The following is a 27,436-nucleotide window of genomic DNA, read 5'->3' as shown; positions in this document are numbered from 1 at the left end:
GCCTTTGACTGGAATGGCGTCAGGTCTGGGTGCTGATGCCAGCAAGCTCATGCCCCATAAGGACTCAGCTTGGCAATGGATGGCATTACCACAATTCCTGGGGTCCTTTGAGTTCTTTGAAAATCATCAATTCGGCACAGCCCTTCTCTCCTCCAGATGAGAATACTGAGACCAGAGCAGGGTGCAGGGGGAGAGTCCTGCCCCAGCCACCAGCAGTTCAATATCAGAGACAGTCCTCAAACCCAGCCCTCTTGACTCTTTCCACTCCCTTGGCACCCTCACAGTCATTCCTCCATTCTCTTTCTTTTTCTGAGCATCCTCCATGTGTAGGGCACCACTCCAGGCCCCAGGGACTCAGCCCTGGTCCTCATGGTGCCTACATTTCAGAGGAAGCAGATAGTCGATAAAATAAATTATGTGATTACAAAAAACGTCATCTCAATGGTGACAAGTGCCAGGAATCCGTAAAACAGGAGAATGGGGTAGAGAGCGATGGAAAGGAGGGATGGACCATCTGGGGAAGCCTTCCAGAGTTCTGTATGTTTGAGGAACAGGAGCATTAACGGCTGTGTGGCTGCAGCACACTGAACAAAGAGATGGAGGCATGAGAAGGGCTGGATCCCGCAGGGCCCTGGAAGCCATGGTCAAGAATTGGATTTTACTTTTAAGTGTCACTGGAAAGCTGTAAGCGGGGTTGTGGTGGGATATGACTTAAATTTTTCACCAGTTCCCTCTGGCTGCTGGAGGTCAGCTGGCTGTAGTATAAGAGGGAAGCTGGGAGACCAGCCAGGCTGCAGCTGAGTAACTTAAAAAAGAGAGAATAGTGGTGGGTAGGACTCAGGTGGAGATTGAGGAGACTGCAGAGAGAGGTGGATGGAGGGTGTGTTTTCAAGACAGAGTTGGCCTGACCTGTTGTTGGATAGGATGTACGCACTGCGGGGAAGGAGGGAGCCAGAGGGCTACGGGAGTAGGGGGAAGGGAATAATCAATGGTAGTCTTTGACCTGAGCAACTGAGTGAAGTTACCTTTTACTGAGCATTTACTGAGATAGAAAATAAAATCCAGAGAGCAAATGTTTGTTAATGAGATGAAATTCCAGACTTCTCGTTTTAGACACAGAGGTTAATTTTGAGATGCTTATTACAAATCCATGACAGCAGTTAGACAGACAAGTCTACCAGCTCAAGGGAGAGGTCAAAGCTGAGATATAAATTTAGGTCTTATCAGATGGAAATAATATTTAGAGTCGGGCAGCTTGATGAAATCAACTGGGGAGAAGGAAGAATGAGAGAGAAGAGCCCAGCACAGACCCTTCCTCCAGCAGTGGTGGGTAAAGCAAGGAAAGGGACCTGCCAGGACACTGGAGGGATCCTGGGGAGTGTAGGGTCCCAGGGCCAGGAGGCCTTGTTTCAGAAGAGAGAGAATTGTCGGCTGAGCCCACTACTGCTGGGTGATCAAGTCAAAAGACCACAGAGACAACCAGTGTGTTTGACCATGTGGTGACCACTGGGGACACTGACCATGAAAACATGGTGTAACATTCAACAGCTTGTTCCTGGAACGTGGGAAGGAAAGAGCAGTAGGGGCATCCATTGTATCTGACCAGCCTGAATTGGAACAGAGGGGCCTGATTTCAGGAGAAGCAGGGAGAGAACAAACAATATCCCAGCTCCCCATTTTTAGACCTTTTCATAAATGCTTTACAAAGCTCCTGCAGAGGCCCATGAGGTAGTCATCATTATGTCCATTATGCAAATGAGGCCCAAGGTCCAGCCAGATTATTGGCTCAGGGCACCCGGCCAGGGACCTGAGTCCAGGCCTGTCTGACCTCAAAGCCCCAGCCCATCGTGCAGTAGCCCCCTCCCCCAACTGCCTCTCTGCCTGCCTCTCCCCTGTTGCTCCTTCCCTCCTCCCCTCCCATCCATCCTTGTACTTTGATCATTTCTGTCAGCTTCCAGCAATCTTGGCTTCTGCCTCCCTCCGCCGGGAAAGCTCTGCTTTTTCTCTTTGATCCCACACGACTGTCCTCGGCTTCCGTCTCTGCTGGGCCCGGTGTCCCATCCTCCCTGTGGCTTCAGGATGTGCCGACAGTGGGGGGGATCTGCAAGAGTTACCGGTAGCCTTGCGGGAATGGGGCCTGCGGGATGGGAGCGTGGCTCCTGCTTTTCTGACCGCCATTGGGGAAAGAGCCTGGGGGTTCTTTGGGCCTGACTGGGCTGCAGACCAAGTCTTCTTGGCACTGAAGATCCAGAGATGTGAGTTCACAGGCCAGAATGCCTATGGGAGTAGCCAGGAGGGGCCAGCCAGGAGGGCCATGCAGTCTTACCCCAGTGCACAGAGATGAGTCTCTAAATTCTCTGGGGACTGGTTCAGTGGTTAGTGGGGTTCAGGAGTCCTCAATCGGGAGATGTAATTGGCAAAAACAGCCCCATGGCTGCCACCATCACTTGCAGAGATGAAGCAGGGCCGTCAGGAACCTCAGAGTCCCTTTTGGAGCCAGTCTGGTTCCAGTGGGAAGACATGGGTGGGGCCCAGGACTCTTGTTGGAGCTCTCTGCCCAGCCTGGGTGCTCCCCTCCCTCTATTGCGTCCCCATCCAGGTCAAGATGAGGGAGGCTTCCCAGGAAGCCCAGAGCCACCTCCAGCTCCTACCCTCGGGATTCTGAGGCCCTGTCTGCCCCCCAGCTGCTCTGGGAGGTCCTGGTACCCGGCCCTCACCTGGAAGAGATGAGCAGAGGGGACCAAACACATGGAACCACGGGGCTCAAGTGTGCTCCCCAAAGTTCTGCCAGGGGGCTGCAATAGTAATTAGCTCCTCACATGTCCCCCAGGTTATTTTTAAGTCACGTTCTTCCCTGGTTTATTTTTAAAGTAATGCTGACACGTGGCTGGCTGGCTGCCCTTCCCAGGTGGTGGTGCCAGTTTGGGCCAGGAGTGAAGCAGGGCAAGTTGCACCCCTGCCCCAGGGCTCCCTGCTGAAGGCCCTGGTTAACCAACCCCTCACTGGATGCCAAGGGAGATTTCTGCTGTGCAGAAAGCCTGGGTCCAACTTGGGGCCAGCAGGTGGGTTGGTGTGGAAGGCCCGCCGCCTGACACCCAAAACTCCCATCCTGCCTTTGATGTACACATTTTGTATTCATGACCTTGACCAAGTCGTCTCACCTGCACAAGCCTCAGGAGTTCCTACTTTCTCAGTGGGGTGAATGACAGTGAGTCTTGCATCTCCCTCAGAAAGTAAGTGATCCACTAAAATATTGCACAGACCTAAGGGAGTACTGCAATTAAGTCTGCCTGCAAACAGGCTGACCCCCAGAGTCCTGCTAAATTCCCTAAAAGCCAAGCCTGCCTCCTCACCTGAGTGACTCCCAGGCTGTGAAAGGCTCCTCTGTTCTCTTCATCCTTCAACCACCACCACCCCCCCCCCCCAAGACCTGCTGTCCACATTTCAGTCTGGTTGAACTGTAATCCAGGCTGCCCAGGGTGAAAGGCAGCTGTCAGACTGCTGGTGGCCATTAAAAGGCTTGGGCTGGGGCATTGGCAGCGGGGACTGTGACAAGTGCAGAACTCCCACCACCCCAGCACCCACCCCCTGCACCTCCTCCCTAGAAGCCTTCCCAAGAGCTCAGCTACAGAAAAGCACTGCCAAAAGTTAGCTCCGAAACCCTCTCCTTGGGTTTGGTGCAGCAGCGAGGCTGGAGAAGAATGTCAGGGACATATGGTGGAGGACGCTGAAGGCAGGTTGAAAGTGTGGGCTTCTTTCCCTGTAGGCAACGGGGAGTCGTGGAAGGTTCTGAGCAGAGGAGTGACAAGTGCAGAGTGGAGTGTAATCTGGAAGGAGGTGTGAGGAAGATTAGAAAGCTGCCGGGGGATGACTGCGAGGAACAGCTGCCCAGGTCCAGACTAGAAGGGGTGAGGGCCCTTGGGGTGGCTGTTGGAACAGAAAGAAAGGGTGGGACTAGGAAAAGAAGAATGACCAGGATTAGGGGGGGAGAATAGGAGGGGAAGGCAAGGTGTTCAGCCTGGTTAACTGAGGAATGTGGACAGTACAGGGAGGCCAACATGGGGGGAATGATGGGTGCCAGTGGCCAAGCCAGGCTTGGGTGCTTGTACTTCAGCCAGGTGGCCAGTGGAGACACAGCATAGAGCAGAGCTTGGTGTCCTCTCTGGAACCAGAGTCAGAACATCCCAGGCAGAGTCTTGGTCCCCTCTTAAAATCAGGGTACATGAGAAGGAAGCAGAGGAAGACTTCAAAGTCTTTGCAAAGACTTCCCTTTGCAGCAGGGGAGACTGCAAAGCACCAGTGGGGAGCAGGAGAGTGGGGTTTCTAGAGAGGAAGAGGACTGGCCATCAGGGTTAAGCATGGCCAGAATATGAAGGAAAATGAGGAGGCCAACAGTAAAGACTGCCATGTATGATTGTCCAGGTTGTGCACTGTACAAAAAAAAAAAAAAAAATCCTGTTGAAGGGTGTGGGTTGCTGAAGTCTAGCCTGCTTACCAAGCCATGCACTCTGCCAGGGACTGCATCCACCCCGAGGGGCCCGTTTCTTTTCTAATTGGTCCCAACGTGCCATGTAGTTAGGGCAGCCCGGCCCACAGAGTACTAGGTCTGGTACTCAGAAAATTCCTGATGTTCTTGGGGATAGTAGTCTTAGTGGGTGAAACAGGGGCATCCTGATGGGTGAGAGGAGAAAGCAAGAGGGGCATGGTAGGCCTCCCTTCTTCCCTCCCTATTTCTGTCCCTTCCCTTTCTTGAAGACCCAAGGCTAATAGTGAGAAGATAGCAGAGACAATTTAAAAATGCCCTCAAATGGAGGGTAAGTCAGAGTCAGTAAGAAAAGTCCAAGGCCAGAGGCAGCGTGCTGTTAGGGGTTCCACCTTGAGAGGGGAGGCCTCACCACCTCTGGAATGGGAGTTGGAAGAAAAGAGCCAAGCAAATGGAAAAGCAGTATGAGGAGAGCCTTGCTCTGCCAAGAACTTGCTGTGTGACCTTGAGCAAGTCCCTTAACTTCTTTCTCTGTGGCTCAGTTCCTGCATCTTTAAATAGGAATAATAAGAGTACCTGCAGAATAGGGATGTTAGAGGATTAAAAGAGGTAACATATATTAGCTCGTTAGAGCAGCGGCACATAGTAAGCACTATATAAAGCTCAGCTAAGACTATTTTGAATTGGGGAGGAGGGAGCAGTGACAGAGGCGTTTAATCATTTAAATAAAGTCAAGGGCAGAGAAAGCCAGCTCGCCCAGATTCCATGTGGGGGTGGTGGGGGGACGGAGGAGAAGGCAATGCAGCACTGTGAGCAGTAGCTGGGGAGAACTGGGCACTGGGGAGAATGCCTGGTCTGCCCACCTGCAGCACTAGGCACCGCAGAAAGCAAGCTCAGGACCTCCCTGTGTAAACAGGCATCGTCTATAGGCTGTAGGAGCCAGGAAGTCATTCTCCAATTATACCCTGGCTGGGCGGGGCTCTCATCTGCTTCTGGGCAGCCGTGTAGATGGAAAGATTGTAAGGCAGGTGGAATGGCGGAGATGATCGAAAAGGCTGGGAACTCAGAAGTCAGAGAAGAGGTGACAAGCCCCGTGAGTCAGGCGGCAGGAGGCAAGCTGGGGCTGAGTGTCTGCTTCCTTGTTTCTGTGTAAATGGCAGTGTCCCCAAGGATGGGGACAGCTGTTTGCTGTCACCCCTGAAGATGGCTGAGAAGCCATGGCCTGAGTCTCACTTCATTCCACCTCAGGAACATTTCCGATAGGACCAGAGTGGAGTAAGCTGTGTTTCCATGGAGAGTCGTGGAATCTTAGACTCGGGGTCAGGTCTGGGCCTGTGTGGGGGAGGAGCTGTGATTGGCGGCTTCTTTAGATCCCTGAGGATGTGAAGGGACAAGCAGGGGTTCAGAGGCCAGATCCCGTGGGGGCGCCTCTCCTTTTATTGAAGTGCAGATGTACCTGCTGCTGGGCCTGTCTGTCCCCATTGTCCCCCTGGTTCTTGTGCTCTCTGCCCTGGATGGTGGACAAGGTCGAGCCAAGATGCCACGTTGGGGGACGTGTGGAGTGTTTGAGTGAGTGAGCGTGTATGTGCACACACAAGCGTGTGTAGGTGGTGGAGGTAGGGACACCACGTCTGCAGGCTGGCTCAGAGGGAGAAAAGGTCCTGGCAGCTGCCTCCAGACTGAAGTCCCTGTTGCCGGGAGTCCCTCTCCTCCAGGCCCTGTGCCAACCTATACCATCTGAGCTCCTGAGCCCTGGGGAGGGTGCTGAGCCTAAGAAAAACCTCCTTCACATCTCCTGGCATCTGCTCCCCAATTCCCTGCCAGCCCAGAGCTGTCTGGGCCACTAGCCATGACCAGAAAGGAGAGTGGGAAGCAGGTGACAGAGACAGAGACCACGGGGGCCATGCTCGCTCCAAGGCCTCCCTGCCGAACCCAACCCATCCATCCAGGTTGACTTCATGCATCTGCTGGGGATCCACCATGGACACTGAAAAAGGTGGGAGAAGCACCCACCTCCAGGCAAAACCCAACACCTGGTAGAGAGTGGCAGGGGCAGAAAAAGGGGCCGTTCTTCCAACAGGGGGTTTTGGAAGGTGTGCCAGAGGGGGCTGCCCTGGAGCTGTCCTTCCTTGGAGGACAGAAGAGATGAGGGAAGCAACTCAGGACAGCCTGACAACATGAGGAAGTGCAGAGGGGACCGGAAGTGTTGGGGGACTCGGGACTGAGTAGACCAGGTAGGGAATGCATCGGGTTGTGCACAGCCTACATGCTGGGCCCAGAAATCCCTAGACTGTGCTGTGTGCATCTGGGGAACTAAGGAAAGCTTCCGACTTTAAAAAATAATACTGACAACAGTTTCTACTTTCTGAGACCCTCCACATGCCTGGCCTTGTACCACAGGTGGCACTAGAGGTAAAGAACCCGCCTGCCAATGCAGGAGATGTAGGAGACACGGGTTCAATCCCTGGGTTGGAAAGATCCCCTGGAGGAGGGCATGGCAACCCACTCCAGCATTCTTGGCTGGAGAATCCCATGGACAGAGGAGCCTGGAGGGTTACAGTCCATGGGGTCACAAAGAATTGGACATGACCGAAGTGACTTAGCACACGCACACACATTAACCCCAAAGTGACCCAGCTACCTAATAAGAAGGGCTCAGAAAGGCATTGTGGGTTATGGAAGAACAGCAGGCCTGAATCAGAAGGCCTGGGTCCCATGTTCAGCTCTGGGTGAGATGCCAATCTTATCAGGTTTGCATGTCCCCAGACATCTAATGGAAACCACTCCTGCCCATTGGATGACACAGGGCTGCTGTAGGATTTCACAGGAATGTTACTAAACACTATGGGCTTCCCAGGTGACTCAGACGGTAAAGAATCTGTGTGTAATGCAGGACACCTGGGATCGATCCTGGCTTGGAAAGATCCCCTGGAGGAGGGAATGGCAACCCACTCCAGTATTCTTTCCTGGAGAATTCCATGGACAGTTCATGGGGTTGCAGAGTCAGACACTACTGAGTAACGAAAACTTTCACTTCACTTTTCACTTTACTAAACACTATAGAGCACTGTGCCCATGTGGATCTCCCTGAACCCAGCCAGGGCCCTTCTGCTGTGCTGCTCGTTTTGCCAGACACACCTGGGACCCGGTGCTCGGGAGCATGGCTTCTCCATCTGTAGCGACTGGAGCTTAGCCAGGGCATAGTGTCTCCTTGGACCAGGATGAGTTAAAGGGGACTTCTGAAAGGAAACAGCACCACCTAGCCAGTGTCAAAGGTCACCAGTCAGAAGCCCAGGCCTCTCTCTCCATTTCTATCGGGCCACATCATCCCTGTCTCTGCTGTTTCTGCTCACTCTGGCTTCTCTTCCCCTGTAACTCTGACTTACATGTGGCTTTGGCTCCCTCTGGTCTCAGTTAGGACCCAGCTGTTGGTAGCCTGGCAGCTTAGCTCCCCAAAGCTGTGCAAGCTTTCAACCCTCAGCCCAATCCCTGGGAGAGACAACCTGATTAGTCTATCCAGCCAGTAATGTGGGTCCTCTTAGACCAGGTGTGCAGCCCTGGCCCAATCTGCTGTGGCCTGGGCCAGGGCCACTTGGTGCAAAAGTGCTACCTGGGTCCATCCTTAACTAGGGTGTGGCAGGAAGGACAACTCCAAAGACGTGGGAAGAGGGCGGCCACCCCAGACATTTCTTCCCCAGAGCTTCCCTGGAGGCCCCAGCCCCCTGCCCTCCAGCTCCCCTCTCCTCACCTCCTGCTCTGTCTGACCCCAGGCCTTTACTGGAACATCCCAGGACTCTCCAAAGAGAACCTCTAGGGGGCTGTTTCCTGGGACAGAAAGGACTGGCCATTCAACTTCTGGATTCATCAGACTGGCAGAAGGCAGGCAAGGGGAGAACAGATGGTCTTTGGCAGGATGCCACCAGGATCAATGCAGAGAGCTAAGACTAAGACCCAGATCCTACCCTGAGGGGCTTCCGATGGCCTTAGAATGATGACCTGTGGGACATATTTTGCATGCTCTATTCACAAAGTGTATGGTCCCAGGGACATCTGAAAGTGCCTGGACTTTGAAAGCCAAAGATATTGGTTGAATCCTAGCTTCTCCAACTTTTACCTGCATGGCCTTGGGAATAGTAGCATTTAACTTGAGCCTTGGTTTCCTCACCAAAATGGAGTTAATAATGCCCACGTTGAAGGTCCTGGGGAAAATTAGAGAAGGTTGCTGCAAGGGTGCCTGGGTTCCTGATACTGTTGCCGTTGTTAGTAGAGGCACTAAGAGCAGAGAGAACACAGGCTCTGTTCTGGCCTATGGCTGCCCCCCACTCTCTCCCCTTCCTTCTTACACTCCACCCACTCCTGGTTCCCTCCTGCCACTCCAGACCCAGCCACAAGGGTGGGGAGGTCAGGAGACAAGTCCCCACCTGGGGGACCAGACCTAGGCCCTGACTGCCTCTCAAAAGCCTTGTCCAGTGTCCAGCACCACCCCAGGCCAGCTGCCCTGCCAAACTTCCACTCTGCACAGGCAGACTTGTCTGAAAGGAGCTTTGCTCCCAGAGGCATTGCTGTGCATTAAGGAGATGGCTAAATACGTAGGCAGCGTCTGCCAAGAGGCCAAGGAGTGGTAGAGATGGATGCTGTGTGCAGAGCTGAGAGAAGGGGACGCTTGCAGCCCAGAACAGGAGGAAGCCTTTTTGGGAGAAGGCAATGGGGATGGGATGGAAACATAGCAGCCAGCAACGCCTCACCGGAGGTTCTGAGTGTTTAAAAAAGGAAGGCAGTTCTTAACAATAATGCTGCAAACCTAACATTGGTCTGAAATTAAAAGTGTACTTTAAAATAGAGTAAATGGTAGAGGATGAAGAAGGAGGAGGAGGAAGAAGAAGGAAAAGATGAAAGAGGAGAAGGAGAGAGAGAGAGAGAGAGTACGGCCTCAGACAAACCTTGATCCAATCTCTAGTGACAAGCAGGACCAAGCAGCTTGGTGCACCAGCCAGGTGTTCACATCCACCCTGAACAATGCTTCCAGGTGTCCAGGGACATCTTCAGAGACCATGTTCCCAGCCACAGGATCACTGGCAACATTGCATGCCTTCTGACTCCCTTCTAGTTCCTGGGTGTCCGCAGTTCCACCATCACAGAAGGGCCCCTCTGCATAGACTCACCATATCCAGCGTAACTCTTCACTTAAAGGACAGTCTTCTCCCACCTGCCCACTGGAGGGCAAGACCGAGCCATCCTTGGCCCCGTGACCCTTCCCCACACTCAGCCTGGTCCTGGCATGAAGCAGTAGGTGCTTAAAAAATATTTGTTCAATTAATTAAGACCAGCAAAGAGGGAATAAAGCCCTTTTGCCTTGTTGATTTTCCAGCTGATTTTTTGAGACCAGCAAAGTGCTGCGGCCTCCCTGTGGCCCCCATTGATGCCCACTCAGTCCTGTTTCCAGGGCTGGCTCTGAGCTCCTCCACCCCTGGCCTGGCCTGGGCCAGTGGAGAGTGTCTTCTGTGGAGACCCAGCAAACGCTTGGACCTGGCTTCTTGGGAGAAGGGCCTGGAAAGAACCGGGGAAGGCACCTGCTTTGACAGACAGGGAACAAGCTGCCATGACTATCTCAGAATTCAGATGGGCCATGGACCCAGATCCCTGAACCCAGTCCAGAGACTGCAGAGGCCACTGGGATGTGCGAGAAAGACAACCGGACTCAGCCTGGCTCTGCCACACACCACACACCTGGTCACCCAGCTGCTCAGCTTAGTCTCCTCTGCTCAAAACCAGGGAACCTGCTTTCCAGATGGAGCATTTAATGAACTAACACTGGTTAGGCTGCATGAGGCGATAGGCCTGAATTTGTAAACCCTGACTCAGTCACTCACGGGCTGTGTGGTCTTGAATGAGTTGCAGAAACTTTAGGTGCCTCTGTTTTCTTATAGAGAAAGTGGAGATAATATCTATCCCATAAAGTTTTTGTGACGATTACATGAAATGATGTATGTAAAGCACCTAGTACGGTGCTGGGCACACAGATGCTCCATAGATGTAAGCTTTATGACTTACTACTATTACTATTGCTGCTACTCTTTTTACTACCATTACTATGTCTGCTTCTACATCACTGCTACCATAACCTTTACCATTAGCTCTACTGGGCGCCAGGCACAGAGTTCCTTAGAAGTTCAAGACCCCATCCCCATCCTCCGCATCCAGAAAGAGACTGAGAGGAGAAAATGAGACAAAAAAGAGGAGGAGGAAAAGGAACAGGAAGAGGAGGAAGGAAGAGGGAAAGAAGAAGAAGGAAGAAGGAAGCAACTAAAGAAGTAAAAAGAGGACTTCCCTGGTGGTCCAGTAGTTAAGAATCTGCCTTCCAATGCAGGGGACGTGGTTTCAATCCCTGGTCAGAGAACTAAGATCCCATATGCCATGCGGCAACTAAGCGTGCATGCGGCAACTACAACCTAGCGCAGCCAAATAAAAATATGAAAGTGAAAGTGCTAGGGGCTCAGTCATTTCCAACTCTTTTCAACCCCATTAGGCTCTTCTGTCCATGGAATTCTCCAGGCAAGAATACTGGAGTCAGTCATTCCCTTCTCCAAGGGATCTCTCTGACCCAGGGATCAAACCTGGGTCCTTTGCACTGCAGATTCTTTACAGTCTGAGCCACCAGGGAACAAATAAATATTTTTTAAAAAGAAGTGAAAATGAGACGCTCTAGGCCCTAGACTGGTCCCTCCAGCTAGTTGTGGGTGGGGCTAGGAGCCCCTGAGGGCTCAGCATTTAGAAGGGAGAATCTGGGGACCAGCAGGACTTCCCGAGGGAGACGGGCAGGGACGTGCTTCAGTATCCTCCCTGATTCTCTGCAGCCTCCTGCGCTGGGAGGCTGTGTGAAGACTCAATTTTGTCTCTGGAGTCAGTTCTGGCTGCCCCTCTGCTTCAGCGGGGCCAGCCCGGCTCCAGCCTTCCATTCCCCAGGACAGTCCAAGGGTTCTCACCCTGTGCCCAGCCTCTGCTCAGCGCTGGCGGGGACAGCTCTGCAAAGTGCCCCAGCAACTATGGGTCTAACACGCATAACATGGAGGCTCAGGGCTATGGCTTTGAAGACTCAATAGTCCCCCTGAGAACACCTCTTTCTCCACTGTTCGTAGGGGAGGGAACATGGCCCCTCTGTAAGCCCAGGATCCTAGAATGTCACAGGTCTCAAGAGCATCTCCTCCAGCTCTTGGTTTCCCAGAGGAGGAACCCCATGCCCAGAGAAGGGCGGGGTCTTGCCTGTGATCCTGTGATCACAGCGGTACAGCTGGAAGCAGACCCAGGTCTTCTGACTTCATCCCACCCTGGAGGGTCCCCAGGTGGCCAAGTACAATGGTGAGAGAACGGCCTTTGAATTTCAAGTTTGATTCTGGCATATATGGCCTAAGATACAACATTTTATCTCTCTGAGCCTCAATTTCCACATCTGTAAAATAGAAAATAATAGTAATAATGTAAACACCTCCTCTATAGGATTGCTGTGCCAGCTTAAACAATAGAATGTAGAGAAATTACTTTGTAAATGACAGAGTGCTGCTTAAGTACAACACAGACATAGCTATTATTCTAGAACTTAGAGCACTGCCTAGATTAAGGGCTCAAAACGTGTCTGCTGGCTGAATGGAGGAATGTTTGTGGAATGGAAAATGATGAACAAAAGGCTCCAGGAGTGCTGATTTGTTTAGGTGGGTGGGATCAAGGAAGGCTTCACAAAGGGAGTGACTTGCGGGATGGGCTTTGATGGAGGAGTAGAAGCCTATTAGGGAGGAAAAAAGAGCATGAACAGTGTTCAGAAATCGGGAAATGCAGCCATTGCCTCCAAAGAGCTGTGAATACCAGTTTCATATGCAGGCTTGGGCTCCAGACCCTGCTCAAAACCCATTCCTCTCTTCAGGGCCTATGTATGGTATGTGGAACAGAGGGAGCTAGAAATTTATTAAATCCTAAAATATAGCTTGTCAGAGAAGAAATAATCTTCTAATTGAACATCCCATGTAATAGGTAAGAAAACTGAGGCTTGGGAGCTGACATGCCTTAACAAAGACCCTATAGCAGGCTCAGCCATCTAGGGCCTATGGACTGAATAGGGTCCACTTCCAGTTTCTGTAAATAAATTTTATTGGAACACAGCCATGCCGATTCATTTAGATATTGTCTATGGCTGCTTTCTTGGTATGATGGCACAGGTGAGTGGTTGCAAGAGATCAAAAGGCCTGTGAAGCCAAAGATATTACTATCTGGCCATTTATAGGAAAAAGTTCACCATCTCCTCTCCTACAGCAAGGTAGTGACAGAACTAGGGTGAGAGCCAGACTTCTGACTCCTGGTTGGGTGTTCTTTAACTCCATGCCTGCTTACTGTACCCTCTGGGCCCTGCTGCACCCCACACAACACTGCCTGCAGGATGCAATTTCAGGTGGCCAGGCTCCCAGCAGGTTCAGCTCCAGAACATGTGGTGCAGTCAACTGGGAACACCCAGGCTGGCCACTGTTGCCCCCATGACCCAGCAAGACTTCCTGTTGGGAAAAGTTCAGCCCCTTTTGGGGGAGTCTGACAAAGAGATGCCAACACGAGCCTGCTTGTCTTCCATGGGCAAAGCAGGAAGAGACGGAGAGTGTGTAAGTGTAGGACTCAGGCCAGCCAGATGCCAGACTTACAGACACAGCCTTTCAAGAAGCACAAGGGCGGGGGGTGTGGGGGGGACTGGCATCTCCAGCCATCTGCTGAGGTGGCCAAGTCCACTTTAAATTGTGCTGTAGAATTCCTTTCTCAATGCCAGACTGTCCCTGGTGGATTCATTTAATTAAAACTCCACCAGATCCAATCTGTTAGAAGTTATAAGTTCACACATGTTCTGTCCAGATGGTCATAGGATACAGAGAGGCCACAGGCCTGGGCCATGGCTGCCTGATGCAGTGGCTGGCATAGAACAGCCCTGACAGTCCCCAGGTCAGTACCATTCCTGGGACATCCAGGGTTGCTGCTCGAAACACGGCCCACTCTGGGCCTCATGCTCTGTCCATCCTCCCTGGTTCCACCACATTCAACCTTTAGGCTCATCTTTGAGGTCTCCTTTCCTTGATTCACTCATTCTACAGAGATTTATTAAGTGCCAGTTATGTGCTGAGCACTCTTCTAAGTATGGGGAAACTGGTAGTAACAAAAGAGACAAAAATCTCTGCCCTCATGGGCCTTAAATGGCTTCCCTGGTGGTTCAGATGGTAAAGAAACTGCCTGCAATTCAGGAGGCCCAGGTTCGATCTCTGGGTAGGGAAGATCCCCAGAGAAAAGAATGGCAACCTATTCTGGTACTCTTGCCTGGAGAATCCCATGGACAGAGGAGCCTGGTAGGCTATAGTTCATGGGGTCGCAAAGACTCAGACATGACTGAGCGACTAACACATGGGCCTTATAGTTTAAATCCACAAGTAAATATGAGAGCATCTCACACATGGTGTACCTACTTTTTTCCCTTCTCCCCTCTCCTTTCCTTTCCTCCTCTCTCCTCCCTTCTTCCCCTCCCCTCTCCCCTCCTGAGCCTAGTTTAAGCCTGAGCCCTTGACAATGGAACCATGCAGAAGTCTCCTGTTGCATCCTTCCTGCCATTTCTCACTGCCATCCCCACCAATATGCACAGGGGTGCCAGGAAAATCCATCTCCTTACCTCCTTGGCACGTGCCTCCCATACTCAGGAGCTGTCAATTGCTCCTCAATGCCTTCAAGTTAAGATTAAATTCCTGCCCCTCCCCTTCAAAGTTCTTCACATTTTAGCTTTGCTCCCATACCAACTTTCTCTATTCAAGTGAACTTTCTGCTCCAAATAACCCCCAGTTTTTGCTGTTGTTATAATATTCATTGCTTTCTACTTAGTAATAGATTTCTGTAGAAAATATATATATAAGAAAATTAAAATTAATCATGAGCCTATGATACAAAGGGGCTTCTTCCCCTGTGGCTCAGATATAAATAATCTGCCTGTAGTGAGGGAGACCCAGGTTCAATCCCTGGGTCAGGAAGATCGCCTGGAGAAGGGACTAGCAACCCACTCCAGTATTCTTGCCTGGAGAATTCCATGAACAGAGGAGCCTGGAGGGTTACAGTCCATGGGATTGCAGAGTCAGACACGACTGAGGGATTGTCACTTCACTTCATGATACAAAGATAAACTCTCAGGAGCTTTTTAGCTTCTATTTCTGTGTGTGTATGTGTGTGTGTGTAGTTACTTTTTTCATATTTGTATGTTTACTGTGGGAACCCATTACAGAAAGAGTTGTATCCTACCCTCTGTATGTCATATTCAATAGTAGTCTTTCTATGTAATTAAGAGACTCCTAAGAACAGCACTTTAATGGCAGCACAATATTCCACCACATAGATATACCTTAATATGTCTAGCCAGACCCTATTGGTGAACATTCAGACTGTTTGCAATTTTTCACAATGAAAATGCTGCTATAAACATCCTTGTTCATAAATCTTAGTTCCGATCTCTGGTTCTTTTGCCAGGAGAGATTCCTAGAAGTGGCATTGCAGGGTCACAGGCAGATACATTTCCAGGGTTCTTGAGATGTATAATGTAGCTGCCTTCTTGAGAGAGTCTGGTCATGTCCCCTTCACCCTCCATTAGTGAGAATGCCACTCAGCCTTGGGTTAATTTTCTCTGCCCCTAACATGCCACGTGTCTTCCCAGCATTGTGTCTGTTTTAGCAGCTCCCTTCCATCAGAGCCCTGTATTTCCCACCCATCCTTCAGGGCTCGGGACAAATACTATGACCTCCGTGAAGCCCTTCCTGATACCTGAACTGGAGTTCTCCACCATTAGCTCTCCCTGAGGTCCCATCTTAAACTCTTCCTGAACCATTTCCCACTTTTGCCTTGCATCTTAATAATTTGTGTAAAAACAACCTTCTCTTTGGATGGGACATTGAAGGTTTCAAAGTGCTTCTCCTGAGATGTTGCATCTGATTTGCTTTCAAACAGAAGGTGTTTTGAGATCAAAGACCGTGGTTTCATCATCTGGGTCTGCTTCTCTTGGCCCCATCACCCACTTCAAGCTAGCCTTTGACTTAATGGACACTTACAACAAACTTCACTCTTTGTTGTCCTACCAGAACAGATTTTTGAGGGCTCCCCTCTGCAGTGAGGACTGAGCAAGATCAGAGTGCCCTGGATTTCAGTCCTGGCTCTGTCCTTGCCCCTCTCTGGGCCTCAGTTTACCCATCTGTAAAATGAACAAGTTGAAATACATAGTCTCCCATACTCCAGGATGGATGGCTCCCTGGCCCCTGGGACCCAGAACAGCCCTGGGGTGCCTCCGAGGGCCCCTGTGCAAAGCTGGCCTCTGGGATAGGCCAGAGGGAGTTGGCCAGGGAGGCAGGCCTGGCTTCAGGCCAGGCTGTGTCTGCAAACACTGACCTTGGCTGCCGCGGCGATTTTCCATGACACCAGCACCGCCCCCCCTCCTCAACTCCCCCTAATCCCATGTGGGCCTGGGGAGGGGGGAAGAGGGGGACTGTCCTACATCAGAAGACCCTGAGCCAGAGTCATGGGGCACCTGTGGATGGGAGCAAGCTTAAAAAGAGAAAGAGGAGAGGGCAGAAGGCCCCCACAGGGGAAAGTTGGGGAGGAAGGTGGAGAAGGGGGAGGACCATGGTGGGCAGTAGAGACAAAAGCTGGAAGAGGAGCCAGGAAGATGGGAAGAGAGGCCCTCGAGAGGGGCAGGGCCGAGGGAGGGGGGCTGTGCCTGAGAACTGTCCTTTCCTGGCGCTCTGGCCTGGAGGGGGACAAACTCCAGACCCGGTTCTGCGCACTGGTCCCTCCTCCCAGGCAAGATCCTTGAGGAGTGAGTGGTTTCCCAGGCCTACCTCAGGCCTTAGCCAGGCCTGGGACAGAGGGGATTCCTTCTGGGCCCTGAAGCTGATTTCACTTCGCAGGGTCCTGAGGGCCACCGGGAGAGCAGGAGCTGTGAGTCACAATGGCCTCTCCTCCCCACCCTCCCCCAACCCTGGGTGTCTAAAGAAGGTTTCTCTCATCCACATCTCATACTTCTCAGCTGTCTGGGCTGAACAGCGTTATCTGAGCAGCTGCACCCACCAGGCCTTGTGCCAGACACCGAGGGGACTTGCAGGCCCTCCAGAAGCTCAGAGTCCTGCAGAGCTCCTCCGCACAAATCTAGGCCTGGGAGCCAGGCAGAGGGAGAGGCGCCTCCAGCCCTGGGAAGGTGCTATGAAGGTTCTTGGAAAAGGCGAGGTCTGAGCCGGATTCTGGAGGATGGAAGGAGGAGGCCTGCCTCCTTGCCCCACCTCCACCAAGCTGGGCAGCCTCTCTCCTGCCTCCCTCCCGAAGGCCTGGGCAATCTTGGCAGCTTCCTTCTGCCACATCTCCTTTAACACACCAAAGGCACCAGCAGCGCCTCCATTCCTACTTCCTGGCTTCACACTGCTGCCACCTCTGTACCAAGGGGCAGCTCCCTGTCTGTGCCTGCGAGTCCTCCGTGGGCCTTTCTGAGGTGCCCTCCACAGGCCCAGCAGGAGAGCCCCACCCACTCTGGGGGCACCTAGGGTCTCACAGCCAGTCCCTGGGAACTGCCCTGTCTCTCTCGAGCCCCCAGTCCTCTCTGGGTGTCCTACCAGGCCCAGACACCACCCTGAGGTCACACCTCCTCCCCACGTGCAGCTTTGCATCAGCCCAGCTTGGCCCAGAGCGCACAGCCTGTGGGCATCTCTGGCCACAGGTCACCTCATCCACCTTCTCTTAGGGCAAACATCAGCCTGGCCAGGGCCGTATTTACATTAGATAACTAAGTCTGCAGGGAACCCAGAAACAGGTTGCAGTAGGCATTGCCAAGGGCTGTGTGTTTCTAATCTACAGAGGGGCTGGCCCAACCAGAGGCGGGACACCAGAGAATCTCAAAGTCAGGGACCTGGAATAAGGAACCATAGAGTTCTTGATGCTACAGAAGAATGTTTCCCAAACTTTTGCTCCAAGGAACATTTGTCCAGCAATAAGCACTGTAAGAGAAGCATTCCAAGGTTACATAAGCAGGAAAACGTAAGCACATTCTCCCAACTTTGTATGACCTTGCTCACAAACACGTGTAGGGCTCTGATATAGCCTCCGCTTAAATGACAAAGAATCCAGTTGAATTCAGCATTCCCTGCAATTTAATTTAACTAAGCAACCCTTTTCTTACCCAACAGTTATTAATAGTCCATGAAATTAGTATTCTAGGAAATCTACCTTTGGGCAACACTGATCTCAGAATGTGGATGCTGAAAGGAACTTTAACGACCACCTAATCTTGATGTTTCCCCACATATTCATAATAATGATTAATATTTATTGATTCCAACATCCTTGGGCTTCTTTGATGGCTCAGACAATAAAGAATTGGCCTGCAATGCAGAAGACCTGGATTTGATCCCTGGGTTGGGAAGATCCCCTATAGGAGAGCATGGCAACTCACTCCAATACTCTTACCTGGAGAATTCCCATGAACAGAGAAGCCTGGCAGGCTATAGTCCATGGGGTCGCAAAGAGTTGGACATGACTGAGTGACTAAACAGACAACATCCTGAGCATTTTAAGTCACTTAACTTATCCCCATAGCCACTCTATGAATTCAGTGCATCATTATTCCATTTTTACAGATGAGGAAACTGAGGCACCTAGAAGATTAAATAACCTGGTCACAGTTGAAATCTCGTTGACTCCAGAGGCTACTCTTACCTATACCACGAAACTGCAGAGATTCCTGTAGAAAACAGAAATATCCATTTTCATTATTTAAAAAGCATAACAATAACCTAATTCAGTCTCTTAAAATTAGTTATCCCATGTTAATCAGAAATTCTGATTGGCAAATGTGTTTCTAATTAATTTTGATGGGAAAATAATTCATTTTTTCACAATTATCTATTCAGTGCCTATTCTAGGAAGTAGCTACACTGTACTGATCAACATATTATATTTCGTATGTAAAATCCTTCAAAATTTAGACTATATGAATGAGTGGGTAAACCGAAAAAGAAAGGCATCCATAGCCACGGTGGAAAGGTGAGGACCTTTTATCTTATCCTATTTCTCCATGTCACAAATGAGGAAGACTGAACCCCTGAGAAGAAAAAGGACTTGCCCAAGGCACAAGCTGGTTATGGTCAGAGCCGGGTCAGAGCCCCTGATCTCCAGTCTCCGAGTCCCATACTGTACTTCCACCCAAGGCTGTGGCCGGCATTCTAACCGTGTTGCCAGCTAGGCCAAGAGTGAGAGGTCAGGCACTCAAGCTTGCGGGCATGTGAGGTCAATGGGACCACACTGCTGAGTCCAACCCAGCCAAGGCCATTACCAAGGGCTCACGCTGGTTATTTGTGTTTTGACTAGAAGGAAACAGGCCACAGGGAGAAAAAGTTCAGTAAGAGGGAGGGCTGGACCCCAACCCTCTGCGTCTCCCTGGAAGACAGAGCTTCAGCAAATTTCTGAGCCCCTTGGTGATGTTGGGAAGAAAAGAGAAGAACTGAGGCCCCGAGGTTCCCATCCCACCTAATTTTTCCTGTTGTCTCAAAATATTCATAATGACTATTTACACCCAGCCACCTGACTTCCTCAGGTAAATTCTATGCTCCAGCCAGGTTTCTAGGCATCTCTTAGCTGGGTTGCTCCCAAGCAGGGGCTGCTGGGTTCTGGTTGAATGAACAGGTCAACGTTGGTTATACTGAGACAGAGGCCAGAGGCCAGAGCATTGAGTTTGGGATGGAATATCCCAGGTTATAGTCCTGGCTCTGCCATTCGCTAGCTGTGTGACCTTGAGCAGGTCACTCTCCCTCTCTGGGCCTCCATTACCTCATCTGTACAATATAAAGACTAGGCCATATGATCAGTAAGGACCTTTCTGGCTCTGAGGATCGTTAAGTCTATGGTGGATTCAGAAAAGGTGGCTGGGAGAAGAGGGGACTGGCGCAGCCCCAGTCAGCACTCTGAGAGGCAGGGGCTTGAGCTTCCTGGTCAGGATGAGAGTTTTGGCTGGCGGGTCATCAGGTACTGTGAGGGAGGACCCTCAGAGAATCAGCCCCAGAGCACAGCCTCTGTGTGTGTCAGGGTCACACAAGGACAGAGGGAGCCCCTCACCCTGAGATGCGCGGGGCTGGACAGGAAGGAGAAAATGGGGACTCCCTTCATCCCTCTCTCCCTCATAAACCCAAGCCTGATGGGGGCAAGCACTGCGGCAGGCAGCTGGCCTGCTGGCAGGCAGACAGGCCTTGCCAAACGCCCAGTTACTTCCCAGAAGTTCCAGGGCCCCCAGGGAGAGGCTCCACCCCAGCTGGCACCCCTACAAGCTGGGTGCCCACGTCAGCAGGTCCTCCCAGCTCCCTCGCTCTTTCCCCCAGTGACAATAGAACGGGCGAAGGGGCGGGGGCACACTGAGCCTAGGCCCGATGCTCGGAGAAGCGTCCGAATGCCTTGGCATCGCACCCCTGTTGCCATTTCTGCCACGTCCAGCTCAGGGCAGTGTCCAGGGACGGGGCTCCTAGTGGGATGCTATTCTCTGCGGCCTCAGTTTCCCATCCTGGTTGCCTTTCTGGGTGATAAATTGGCTCTGAGGCATTGGAATGAGCGATGAGTCAGAGTGTCTAGAGGCCTTGGCCAACTCACGAGGCTTCTCCAGCCTTCATTATTCCAACCATAAAAAATGGAGATAGTCATAATAACGACCTTGTAGGAAGTTTTTGAGCTTTAAAGTTTAAAATGTATCTGAAGGATAAGATCTGAAGCCTCAGCGTGTGGTAGGAAGGGAGAGTGGGCCCTGGAGGGCATCTGACTGAGAATGTGAGGCATGTCTAGGCAGGGGCCACCCTGGACAGGACAGTGGCTGTAGCAGGGGCAAGAGGCTCTGCGGTGGGGGTGGGGGGCTCTGCGGGCAGCCACAGTGGGCGTTGAGGCTGCCAGGCAGCAGGCACTGGGTTTTCCTAAAGGACGGAGGATCAGGAGCAGTCCCAGCTTATGAACAAACACAAGACGATGTGGCAGTGGTGGTGACGGTGGCATATGTTTCAAATGGTGGGATACAGTTGCCTGAGCCCACGGGAACTTCCTGATCCTCAGGACTACACTCTCAGGCTGGCTTTCCCCTGTGAGATCCGCTCACTGCTCCTTCCTTCAAGAACTCCACAAATTCCAAAGTACTTTCATGTCCAGTCTCTGCTATACTTTTTTTTTGGCAGCTCCACACAGCTTTTGGGGTCTTAGTTCCTTGGCCAGGGATCAAACCCGGGCCCCTGGCCACAGACGCATGGAGTCTTAATCCCTGGAGCACTAGGGAATTCTCTCTTTTACTCCTGACGGCAGCTGTAGTGGTGATGGCCAGGGTAGGAATTAACAGCTGAAGCTCAAACCCCCACAGTGCAGAGCAGACCAGAGGGGTCCAGAGAGGGGAATGGATTTGCCCAGGGTTACACAGCCAGCATGTGGTCAAGCCAAGGCTGGTCCATGCCTCCCAAACTGTGTTCAGCCCCAGCCACAGTGCCAGGCTCTCCCCCACACCCTCCGCTGGGGGACAGGGAAGGACAGGATGAGGAGCTGCTCTGGCTCGGGGCCCACCCAGCTGTCTAGGTGAGTTGTGGTCTGGCTGCCGTGGCCAAGCTGGCGGGCACAATCTGTTCTCACCCTGCTGGGGCCCAGATGGGCCAGGCCCAGCGACTCCAGAGCTCAGCTATCTAGGCTCCTGGCAAGGGATGACACTGTCACCAGCTACCATAGTTGGGGAGCAGGGGAACCCAATCTAAGAGCAGCCCGCAACCTCACACACCCCAGACCTCCCTAAGCTTTAAGATTCACAGCGATGCCGACTTTACTGGAACTGAGCTGTCCACCAGCCCAGGTGATCTCTTGGAAATGTGGAGGAAACCTGGCGCTTCATTCATTATTAATCACAGTGAGCTCTTATCGAGCACTTGATATGTACCAGACTCTATGTTAAGTGCCTTATACACATTCTCTCACTTATTTTTCCCCTAAAGCCCTGTGATGCAGGTGCTAGTTATTAGCCCCATTTAACAGATGTTGGAAACTAAGGCTAGGGAGGTTTTTTTATTTTTATTTTTGGGCCACCTCAAGTGGCATGCAGGATCCTAGTTCCCCAATCAGGGATTGAACCCATGCCCCTTGCAGTGGAAGGAGTCCTAACCAATGGACCACCAGGGAGGTCCTCCTCAGACAGTTTTAAAACAAACAAACAAACGAAACACACACACAGTCCATAGCAGAGTAGGGATTTGAATGCAGATCCGACACCAGGGGAGATGGCATCCCGCTTTGCCATCAACTCACCAAATGAATTTGGGGCATACCCCACAGGCATGGCTGGCAATGTGTGTGGGGGTGGGGGAGCAGGCAGGGAGGAATATGACAAGGTCCAGCAATGTCCACTCCCACAGACCCCAAGCCAATATTAGCTGTTCATATGTAGTTGGGGGACCTGAGTAACAGAGCAGGGCCTGGACTTCAAAGCTGAACATTCTCAGTGCCACTCAAGGCAGGAATCACTTCCAGCTGTGAGCAATCCAGGATGGCTGCAGGGAATAAGAGGCATTTGGTTAAGTTTGGTAAGGCTGAGAAGGGAGGGGAAAATAGAAAGCATTACTTTATTATAATAATCTATTGATAAAAGTAATAAGTATCTTAATAACCCAGTGAAGGAAGCAGGGCCAGGACCAGTAGGCATCATTTTACAAATGAGCAAACAAGCTCAGAGAGTGGGAGTAATTTGCCCAAGGTCACACAGCCACTAATGACAGGGCCAGAACTTGTGCCAATGGCTTCAGAGTTTCCATCCAGGGTCCTTTCCGCTCCGTGTCTCCAGGCAGAACTTTTTTTTTTTTTGACTGCACTGGTTCTTTGCTACTGTGCACGGGACTTCTCTAGTCGTGGTGAGCAGGGGCTACGCTTTGCTGTGTTGATCAAGTTTCTCACTGCAGGGGCTTCTTCTTGTTGCAGAGCACAGGCTCTAGGTGCACGGGCTTCAGTAGTTGCAACACATAGGCTCAGGAGTTGCAGCCTGCAGGCTCTAGAACACCAGCTCGGTAGTTGTGGCACACAGGCTTAGTTGCTCCAACACATGTAGAATCCTCCCGGACCAAGGATCGAAACTGTGCCCCCTGCATTGACAGGCAGATTCTTGTCCACTGGACCATCAGGGAAGTCCTCCAGGCAGAACTCTCGACTGAGGCCATGTGATAACTGGCTCACAGGGAGGCTTTGCCTCTGCCTGGCTCCTGGCTGGGTAAGGACTGAAGGGCAGGGTGGGCATGGTATGGGTTGAGATTGCCTGCCTGGTGATAGTAACACCTGGAAGGCTCTTGCTTTGACAAAGGCAACACCACCTCCCCATAAGGACAGACGGTACTTCGGGGGCAGGCACAGAGGATGACCACAGGGCCCCAGACAGAGTCTGATAAGGACTGTGGAGCACTAATTCATGGCGGGAGGGGACTGTCTCCTTTCTCCTTCTGTGACACGAGTGGGCCGGCTGCCTCTGGGAGCCCCAGTGGGGAACTACCCCCCAAGCTTTAGCTGGCAGCAAGGAACTCATGAAGGAACCCAGTTTCCCTCCCTTCACATCGAATCCCAGGATGTCAGAACTCAGTAAGTCCAACCTCCTCCCTTATAGTCAAGGAAACCGAGGCCTGGAGAGGACTAGGAACAGGTCCAATGCCCACAGGCAGTGAACTAGAAGCCAGGTCTCCCAACTGATTCGCCAGTGCTCTTCATGCTATCCATGACTAAGTTCCCAACAGCAGCATCAGTCAGCTCCTCTTCTGGGTATAGAAAAAGGTCGGGTCTTTGATCAAACAGACTCTAATTTGAAGGCAGGTTGCTCTGCTTCCAAACAGCGTGACTTTGGAAAGGCACTTAACCCTCCCTGCTTCCTCTTCCTCTCTACCGACCCCCAGGGAGTGATCAGAAGAATAAACGAAAATTCATCAGTGAGGAACTAGCACCGTGCCTGGGGACAAGGATGCGCCCATAACTGTGTGTTGTCTTTTCCTCAGTTCAGTCGCTCAGTCGTGTCCGACTCTTTGCGACCTCGTGGGCTGCAGTAGGCCAGGCTTCCCTGTCGGGTAAAAGAGGCCAGAGTCCACACCACCGTGGCAGAAGATGAGGAGAGAGCAGGGGGAAGGGAGGCAGGTTTCTGGAAGGGCAGCCCCATCAGCATGTGCTTTCTCTCCTCTTGCCCCGTTTTCCCCTAGGCTACGGCCACGCGGCACCCAGCACCGATGGCGGCAAGGTGTTCTGCATGTTCTACGCGCTTCTGGGCATCCCGCTCACGCTGGTCATGTTCCAGAGCCTGGGCGAGCGCATCAACACCTTCGTGAAGTACCTGCTGCACCGAGCCAAGCGGGGGCTGGGCATGCGGCGTGCAGACGTGTCCATGGCCAACATGGTGCTCATCGGTTTCTTCTCGTGCATCAGCACGCTGTGCATCGGCGCCGCTGCCTTCTCCTACTACGAGCACTGGACCTTCTTCCAGGCCTACTACTACTGCTTCATCACGCTCACCACCATTGGCTTCGGCGACTACGTGGCGTTGCAGAAGGACCAGGCGCTGCAGACGCAGCCTCAGTACGTGGCCTTCAGCTTCGTCTACATCCTCACGGGCCTCACGGTCATCGGCGCCTTCCTCAACCTCGTGGTGCTGCGCTTCATGACCATGAACGCGGAGGACGAGAAGCGCGACGCCGAGCACCGCGCGCTGCTCACGCGCAACGGGCAGGCGGGAGGCGGGGGCGGCGCGGGCGGCGCGGGCGGCGGGGGCGGCAGCGCTCACACCACCGACACCGCCTCGTCCACCGCGGCGGGCGGCGGCGGCGGCGGCTTCCGGAATGTCTACGCCGAAGTGCTGCACTTCCAGTCCATGTGCTCGTGCCTCTGGTACAAGAGCCGCGAGAAGCTGCAGTACTCCATCCCCATGATCATCCCGCGGGACCTCTCCACGTCGGACACGTGCGTCGAGCAGAGCCACTCATCGCCGGGAGGGGGCGGCCGCTACAGCGACACGCCCTCGCACCGCTGTCTCTGCAGCGGGGCGCAGCGCTCCGCCATTAGCTCCGTGTCCACGGGCCTACACAGCCTGTCCACTTTCCGCAGCCTCATGAAGCGCAGGAGCTCCGTGTGAACGCCCCCCTCCGGGGCCTGGAGCACCTAGGAGCACGGGCGGGGTGGGGCGGGGTGCGGGAGAAGGGGGCTTCTGCCCCAGGAGCAGCAGGGGTCTGCGAAGGGACCGCCCCAGCCGCCTTCGGCCCCGTGGGGGCGCCCCTACACCCCTCACCACCCTCCCCCTGCCCCCCATCTCCGACTGTGCCTGCTTGCACCAGCCGGCAGGAGCTGGGGCTCTGAGGAACCCCGGAGTCCCCATCTGCGCCCTGCAAATTCCGAGAAATGTGAAACTTGGGGGGAGGGGAGTGGAGGAGGGAAGGCAGAAGCTGGGAGCCTCCCATCGCTTTGGAAAAATAAGGAGCTCGCCAGTTCGCAGAGGCCCCTGCTGGTATCCAGAACCCCCCAACCCCTCCCCCTCCTCCTTCCGGAGGGAAATTAGTGTTCCGTGTAAGTGTGCATCTCTATTTATACCTCTGTCCTTCCAGGTCTCCTACCTTCCCTTGGCTCCAGAAGTCAGGGTGTCTTTGTCGAGGTCACCCCCACTCAGTCCCACTCCCCTTGCTCATCCCCAGCTGTGTCTCCCAGTCTCCCACTCCCTTTGGTGTTGTTTTGCATGGCTTTGCAGTTTTGGAGGAAATGGAAACCCAGCAGTCCCTAAAGCTAGTCCCCAGAGGGCAGGCAGATGGAAGCAGGGGCAGGCAGGCTGCAGGAGGGGTGGAAAAGGGAAGGGGCAGGTAGGGGCCCAACAGTCTGCTGGATGGTCCCCTGGTAGATGAGAGCTAACTGGCCTGCAGGCACATCCTCGCAGGCAGACCCAGCCTTCCAGATCAGACACCACCCTTGGAATCAGACAGAAAACTTCCTCCTTGTGGTCCCTGGCTGCTGCTACTAATCACTGACTCTTAGATCTGTGGAGTGAGTTGGAAAACCCTGTCCTCTCTACCGATTCCTTTGATTCTCAACCTCCCCCCTGCCCCGCCCCCCAGTTAGGTCACCAGGGCAGGAGTTCTCACCCCGATTTTACAGATGGCACTGAAACCCAGACGTGTGACATGACTTGCCCAAGGTGACACGGGTAACAAAAGGCAAAGGGGAGCAAGAACACAGGCTGTTTGTCCCCAGTGCTCTTGCCTTTTGACTCCTCTGCCTGCTCTTTGCAAGCAAAGTTCCTGGCCTGCACACCCCGGCATTGGGTGGGCAGCTGGGCCTTAGACCAGGACCAGAGCTCAGGACTGAGCCCGTGCTGGGCTCAGCCAATCCTCCACTTGGCCACGAGGCAGGGCTCTGAGTGGGCTGCTGACACAGGCCAGGATGCTCACCCCCACCTCCACCCCCACGCAGTCTCTGAACTTCCTCCTCATAAAGAGGGGAATCCTCAGGGCCAGGTAAGCAAAGCTGAGACTCACAAAAGAAAGGCCAGGAGCTGGGCTCTAGGAGTCTGGGAATCCGGCAGAGTGGCCTAGAGAGCCACAGGCGTGTCCTCCTGGGACATGATCTCTGGCCCCACAGACAGCGATGGTACCTGTGTCCCAAGGAGCTAGAGAGAAACCACAGCTGCAGCAAGGAACGGCCCTCCCTGTTGTACCCACTGCCTGCCTCACCTGCGACCCGGAAGCCCAGGTGGAGGGCAGCAGATGGAGGTGAGACCCTAGGCTCTTCACCATTGGCACCCAGAACGGGAACTGGCACCGTGACTCAGGACAGCATCGAGGGGTGGGTGAGGGGACTCTCCCCCTCCAGACTACCCTCTCTCGCTGCTCCCGTGTCAGCTCCTTAACACTGCTGAGCAGGGCCGGCCCTGGCATTCAGGGAAGCTAGAGTGGGGGCCCCCAGGGTGCTCAGCCCCAGACCCACCCCTACCATATGCTCAGCCTCTGGGCTCCTCTGGGAGGGAGCAAGTCTGTGTGTGAGCCCTGTCTCAGTGGGGAGGACCTGGCTGCCCAGGTGCCATAGAGAGCAGGGCCCAGGACCCAGGGGTGCCCTCTGTGTCTTCGTTGGGGAGCGGGGCGGTGCCGGCTGCTTCTGTCCTGTGTGTGACCCTGCCCTCGAGGGGTCCCGTCCCGTCAGTCCCGAGGGAGCCACAACCAAAGTTGCAGGGAGATGGTGGGGAAGGAGGCCGAATGGCGCTCACAGAGTGGGCTGCTCCGTCTCCAGCCGGGTCTTTCTTAGCGAACTGGAAGGCCAGCATTGCTTCCCTCACCCCTCCCACTGCAGGCAGCCTCTCTGCTTCCCCAATGCCTTATGCCTGGGCACACTGCCACAGAATATGCAATACGTGTGGGTGACACGCCCCTGCGCCCACACCCTCACCCCGGGCAGCCCCTGGACCCCAAAGGCCGCAGCTGCCACGGCCTGCCCTCAGCCCCTCCTGTGTATCTGTCTTCACACTGAGAATGGCGCCTAATAAATACTGTCCATGGAGACCAGGCTCAGGCTCAGCTGCCTCTGTTATCATGTACCCTTGTCGCTACTGGGGAGCAACCACTCCCCCGCTGGGGTTTGCGGACACACACAGCAAACGCAGCTCAGGGGGAGATACATAGAGGTTCTCTTCGGGGTTCATTTTTCTCTGGGTGTGGAGGGACAGCTCAGCCTGGAAGTGGGCCCCAGAGCCCAGGACAGACCCGGGAGCAGACGGGCCCTGCCCAGCTAGTGCCAGTGCCTGGAGTCAGCTAGCCACTGGCTTCCATATGTCACTGAGTGCGAGCCACAGTGGCTTTTGACACCACAACCCATGCCTATCTATGTACCTGTCTGTCTATCTTTCATGAAACCTGTACTACA

General features: G+C 53.2%; 1 protein-coding gene across 1 annotated transcript in view; it reads left to right on the top strand.

The window, feature by feature from the left end:
* Nucleotides 1-27,079, top strand: part of KCNK3 (potassium two pore domain channel subfamily K member 3) — a 39,025-nt gene extending 11,946 nt beyond the window's left edge. Inside the window, exon 2 of the mRNA XM_025261406.3 lies at nt 23,746-27,079. Within this exon, the coding sequence (XP_025117191.3) occupies nt 23,746-24,671 (926 nt within the window). The 3' untranslated portion in view covers nt 24,672-27,079. The remainder of the gene's footprint in view (nt 1-23,745) is intronic.
* The last annotated feature ends 357 nt before the right edge of the window (nt 27,080-27,436 follow it).

Source organism: Bubalus bubalis, chromosome 12 (genome assembly GCF_019923935.1).
Source record: "Bubalus bubalis isolate 160015118507 breed Murrah chromosome 12, NDDB_SH_1, whole genome shotgun sequence".
Taxonomy (NCBI): Eukaryota; Metazoa; Chordata; class Mammalia; order Artiodactyla; family Bovidae; genus Bubalus; species Bubalus bubalis.
This window is presented reverse-complemented; position numbering and strand designations above follow the sequence as displayed.